At 26.9% G+C, this 6,220-nt stretch overlaps 1 protein-coding gene across 1 annotated transcript; it reads left to right on the top strand.

Annotated features, from left to right (window-relative positions):
* Positions 1-2,315: 2,315 nt before the first annotated feature.
* LOC145834305 (metal cation symporter ZIP14-like) lies at positions 2,316-4,580 on the top strand. Its single transcript, XM_082941703.1, has 2 exons — positions 2,316-3,273; positions 3,551-4,580. The coding sequence occupies exons 1-2, from the start codon at positions 2,515-2,517 to the stop codon at positions 3,935-3,937; spliced, it is 1,146 nt and encodes a 381-aa protein (XP_082797829.1). The 5' UTR covers positions 2,316-2,514; the 3' UTR covers positions 3,938-4,580.
* The last annotated feature ends 1,640 nt before the right edge of the window (positions 4,581-6,220 follow it).

Here is a 6,220-nt window from a genome sequence, read left to right on the forward strand (position 1 = left end):
AACTGGATTGTATATATTTTGAATTTTTATGTTTTATTTTCTTAACGTATAATAAATATCTATAAGAAGTCACTAAGAAGGAAAATACATTTTTATGCAATAAGTTATAGAAAGTTTTAAACAGTGAATTACAATAAGTTTAAGTCTTTTTTCAAACTTAATGCTAGAAATAACAAAATAGTTTTATATCATTATTAAAGACTTTTTTTTCAAACTTGTTATTGCCAATGTCAACAATAGAATTTTGTTATAACTGTTCCAAAATTTAAAAACACCTTCAAGATTTAAGTTAGTTACATTTTCTGTATTGTTAAGCTTATTTTTAGGTTGAATCAGTTACGGGTTTTCTTCAAAGTTTGTTTGGTAAAATACAAAACTTATTAAAATAATCATTTCGTTAATATATTTTTAACCTTAAAAATAACTTATTAAATTTATTTTTTTTGACTTAAAAACTATTTTTACTTAAAAGAGTCTGTAAAGTATTGGTTAGGTAAATATTTTAAAAGAAAGTTTTGTCCATGTTTTCATTATGAAGAAAATTTATACAAAATCTTTCACTGTAAAATTAGAAAAGAAAACTTTATTAATATTTTACTTGAGTTGTTTATCAAATAAGGGGTGCAAAATATAACCTAAGTTTAGTATAAGACAGTTTTTAAAGTTTCTTTTAAAAGTTACTTCACAAAACTTTGTTATGTACACTAGGGTACTTATTTTGACAGCTAATATTGAATTTCCAGCTGTAAAACAGTTTATGTTTTGGAAGTATCATAAAAACACTCTGTACAAAGTTTTAAATGATATGAAGAAGCTTTCACCTTAACCCCAACCAATTTTCAAAAAACCACCCAAGTGCTTAATGTATGGGATTCAAAAACTGCAACCTTGGAGTTTTAAGCTTAATTTTTTTACATGTGGCAAATTGTCACACTAACAGACTGTGAAGAATTTAAAATGATAATAAAATAATTTTATGATGGATTTTCTTGTTTAAAAGAAAATAGGAAGTTCAATAAAAGTTACAAAGAGTAATAATAAATACATAAAATCAAAAAATTCCACCATAAAACTTTCTTTAAATCGTTTTAAATTGTTCACAGTTTGTTAGTGAGACAAATAGCCACATGTAAAAAAAAGTTGAGCTTAAAACTCTACAGTCGCAATTTTTGGATCCAATACATTTTGCATTGTGGTGGTTTTTAGAAAGTTGCTTAGTGCCAAGGTAAACCTTTTTTCAAATAACCTAAAATTTTCTACAAAGTGTTTTAATGATATTTCTAAAACATAAAATTTCTTCCAGCTGGAAAATCAAAAGTAGCTGTAAAAATAACCACCCTAATGTACATATAAAAAAGTTACTGTCACAAATAAAAAAAAAGTTAAAAGTAATTGTCAAAATAATTTGTAAGCAAAATGAAAAGTTAAGCAGTGCTTTAATTTAATTCAATATTGCTAGTTTCTAGTAACTTGGCTTTATTTTGTATATTTATAAGTGATATGAAACATGAATTGTCTTAATTAAGTGAATTAAATCTTTTTTGTAATTAAGCTGCTTTTTTACTAAAAAGCAGCTGATCTCTAAAGTTTTTATAAACCCTAAACCTAGAAAACAATAATTAGTGACAACTTCTTATAATACAAATGATTAAAGACTTGTTAATACTCTTTTCTAATTGGAATGATTTGTTTTAAGTTTTATGTAATAGTTTGATATAGTTTTAAACAGTGTCTATCAAATTAAAATAAGTTTAATTCCATTGAATTAAAAGCTTTGTTTAAGTCAGGGTTTCCTTAACTTTTTGTCGTGGCACCTTTTAAATAAATAAAAAAGCTATGGCCACCTTCAACAAGATTACTCAAAAAACTAATTAATAACACCTAAGACCTTTTTTTTGCTCCTCACCATCAACTGCAGAATATATAGTTTCTAATTGTTGCTTCATGTCCACTTCATGTCCCTTATGCTGCTTATATACCCCTAAATTTCTATAGTAGCCCACTTTAGGAAACCCTATTTTAAATGTTTTTAAATAACATTGATAATTTTTGTTTTTATTAATACTTATGAAGTATTTTCTTAAAAATTACAATACTTACTTATACTTCCTTCAAATATGTGTTGTATATTCTGTTATCAATATGTACAATAATAAACAAAGTTATTATATTTAAAACTAATATATTTTTCTGAGTTTCTAAAACTGAAATTTATAAACTTTGTATAGAAATTAAAGGTTTTTCATTATCCTTATATAAATATATAAACATAGTAGATAATTGTTACATTAATTTTTTAGATTATAAATAAAAATGTTAAGATACATCTTTTTATTGCTAGTTCTGATCACTTGCTCAAACTGTCAAACTGAAGGCTTTGACAAGTGTGTGCAAAATGTAAATTCCACTCTCAACGTTTCCCAAAAGTTTAATGACAATTACTTCAACAACTTCACAGGAAAAACTGTGTTCCAAGTCCAAGCCTCTTTTTTGTCCACACTGGCAGAGTCCAGCATGAAAAACAACTATACCTATGATACCAATTGTATGCTTACCATGCTGTACTCCAAAATGTGCCAAAATAAAGAAACTTTAGCCAACCTAGAGAATGCTGAATTTTTCTGTGATGCATTTTCAGATTATCAAACACCAAAAGATGAAAAATCCGTTGACAACCCAAATGACAATGTCTGGCTTTACTCGTTCATATCAGTCACAGTGGTAAGTTTTTGCTCTTTGATAGGTATTGCCGTTTTGCCATTGATGAACAAGGCCTACTACAACAAAGTTCTTTTGTTCCTGATAGCATTGGCTGCTGGTACTTTGTCTGGAAACGCAGCTTTTCAGCTAATACCCGAGGGCTTTGGGGTTTATGAGGACCCCAAGACTATCTGGCTCAGCGCCATTATAATTATTGGCATATACTTGTTCTTCTTTGTGGAGAACCTGCTTGAGATAGTGTTCAATCAGAAGAAGAGTAAAGCAGATTTGAAGGTTTTACAGTACTCTCCTGAGAGCACTGATGTTGAAAATGGAACCACAGACAACAGTGCTGAAATATTGCTGCAGCAAAAAAGTCCCCCGGTTGAGAACCAGCAAATACTGAAAAAGGCCCTTTCAAAGGAAAACATTGTCCACACAACCTACTGGGAGAAGTTTACAGACTTCAATAGTGTCAAGCCTATTGCCTGGATGATCACTGTTGGTGACGCTCTCCATAACTTTATTGATGGTTTGGCAATAGGCAGTTCTTTTGTCATCTCCCCCATACAGGTTGATAAATATTTTATTTGTGTTAAGAATTTTATTATCAAATGAATAACACAAAAATAAGGCTGAAACAAAATATACCAAGTTTAAAGTTTAACAACATTAATCTTTGATTATAATTATGCAATACCTAACAAACAGGGCTTTAGCTACATATTTTATTTGTGTGGAAAATTTTATTGAAAATTTAATTATAAGAATGTTTATCTGAAGCAAAATTTAATATAACTAATAACTAACACTAATATACAATTAAATTTAGAAAATACTCATTCAACAGGGCTTCAGCACATCGTTTGCAATCTTCTGCGAGGAGTTCCCAACCGAACTCGGTGATTTCGCCATCCTCCTCAAAGCGGGAATGACCGTCTCGCAAGCCGCCTTCTTCAACTTCGTCTCGGCCTGCTCATGCTACCTGGGCATGATCGTTGGCGTCCTCGTCGGTCAGCAACTCGCCTCGGCCACGTGGATATTCGCCCTGGCCGGAGGGGTGTTCATGTACATATCGCTGACGGGCATGCTGCCGGAAGGGAAGGACTTGGCCAACTGTCCCCAGCTGAAGAAGCGGCCGTGGCTGAGTTTCGTGCTTCAGATGTCGGGTTTGCTGGTCGGGTTTCTGTCCATGTTCCTGCTCACCTTCTTCAAAGACGAGATCAGTTTTGTTTGATTTTTTAATTTAAAATTATACTTTGTTTTGGGATTTTAGTTTTTATTATATAGTTTGAAGTATATTGATTTTTTTTTTAAGTTAGATCACCTGATATTTTAATTAGCTTGAAAGTTTAATTTTGTCATATAACTTTTATTTCAGATGTTAGTTTAAAAAATTTCATGCGTTTTTTATTTCTATCTATAATTACCTGATTGTTTAAGTAATTTTTAAGTTTTTTGTTCTTATGCAACTTAGATTAAAACACTAAAATATTTTTACTTTTTACCTGATTTTCTTATTAGTCATTTAAGTTAAATTTGTTATAAAGCTTAATTTTATTTTTTAACTTAAAATAATAAATTATTCTATTTAAGATCACCTGATATTTTAATTACTTTTTTTTATTTTTAATTTATATATATGCCGCATATCTGCTTTAATTTATGCTAAAACACAATAAAATAATTTGTACTAAATAACTTATTTGCATCAAATTTTGACTACATTATAGCTTAGAAATAACTTAGATTATATTTTGCTTTTCAAAAACGGTATAGTTTATTTTTCCTTTCTTTAATTAACATTCTAAACTATTTAATTTCTAAATTAATTTAATAAAACACAAAAAATTTAATCTTAATTTTTATCTTTAAAATAACTTAATTCATATTTTGCTTTTAAAAAATGTTGTAATTTACTGATATTGTTTTAAATGATTTTTTATTGTACAACTTTGTTTAAAAAAGCACAAACTGTTTAAAGGCATACTTTTTTGTTTTTTTTATAAATTAATAGCAATGAATAATATAAAATGTTTACAATGAAAAAATTAGCCATGTAATGCACATTCGTATTTTTTGTAAACACATTTTACAATCTTATGCACATTTTTAAAGATTAACACATTATTTATTTTAAAAGATATAGTTTTTTAATAATAAGAATAAGCAAATATAAACTACTGATAAATATTAACAGTCTCTCAAATTATGGTTGCCATAAAATTTTACATTTTTATTAAAATAATATGCAGAAAGGTGCCCTACTTGAATACACTTCGTTTATATATACTATTTTTGTTGGTGTGCACAATTTTTAAATCCATATTTATTTAACCTCAATTATTTATATTTCTAGTTAACTTGGTTTACGTTTTTTAAATGATTTTATCAAGTTATCTACCTAATTAAATAATTGTGTATAAATTTTATATGTTTTTATATTTTGTAAAATTTTCAAATAAATCACTACCTTCTATAGTAAAACTTTATTTAATAAAGCTAATTTATAAGTATAAAATGTTTTACCGATTATACTCCAATAAGTTAAATAAAAATTGACTAAAATTTCCAATTTTCTGTCAAAATTGTTTTTAAAAAAGATAAAATTTTGTAGTTAAAAACTGATTGTTGTAAAAGATATAAAAACTAACTAAGTATTTAAACATATTTCTCAATACTATTTTGTGTTTCATAACCTACTACTACACCTATTATTATAACAAATGGTTGCTAAGTACGATCATCTTTATATAAACTTGCACTTATAAAGCTAATTTATATTAGCTGCAGTATCTGCTATATATATATATTTTGTTTGTATTGAATTTCTATCAACTATTATTTATAACTTAACTTTTGAAGATTTGTAAACAATGTTACCATTTAAAACATTTTTCTTGTATATCTTTCTTTACTTCTGTTTTAGAGGCAGTGTTTTTTTTCTAATTTTTTTAATTAATTTATCGCAAGTTTTTATGTGTTAAGCACTTATAAGTACTTGTTTAAAAATAAAATAACAAACAGTTTAGCTATTTATTTTACTTTTATGAAGAAGCAGCCGTTTATATTTAATGTATGGTGTTTATAACTAATTGAACTTATATTAATTTACCTCAATTTTTTTGTCACCATTTTACAATGGCATGGTTTATTTTTTATCTAACTGTTTCAAATTTTTGTGATTACATTGTCTGTTTTCAGAAAAAAAGTCGTTTGTTTGTTTTTATACTTTTGAATTAAATATAATTACCAACTATTTAAAGATCTCGTGTTTTAAAATACCAATAAAATGCATACTAAATTAAAAACATGTCTTATTTTTTTATAGCTATCAATATATTTAACACAATATTCTTAATAAAAGTTTAAGCTTTAAAACTACTGTACCAAAATTTTATGTATAAGAAAAACCTATTAAAAATTTAAATACCTTAGCGACTTAAGAAGTAGTTTCAAAATAAAAGCATATCATATAAGTTTCAACCAATCGATATGATATAAGGAAATAGCTGAAGCT

This window comes from Thalia democratica, chromosome 4 (assembly GCF_965202585.1).
Source record: "Thalia democratica chromosome 4, ktThaDemo2.hap1.1, whole genome shotgun sequence".
NCBI lineage: Eukaryota > Metazoa > Chordata > Thaliacea > Salpida > Salpidae > Thalia > Thalia democratica.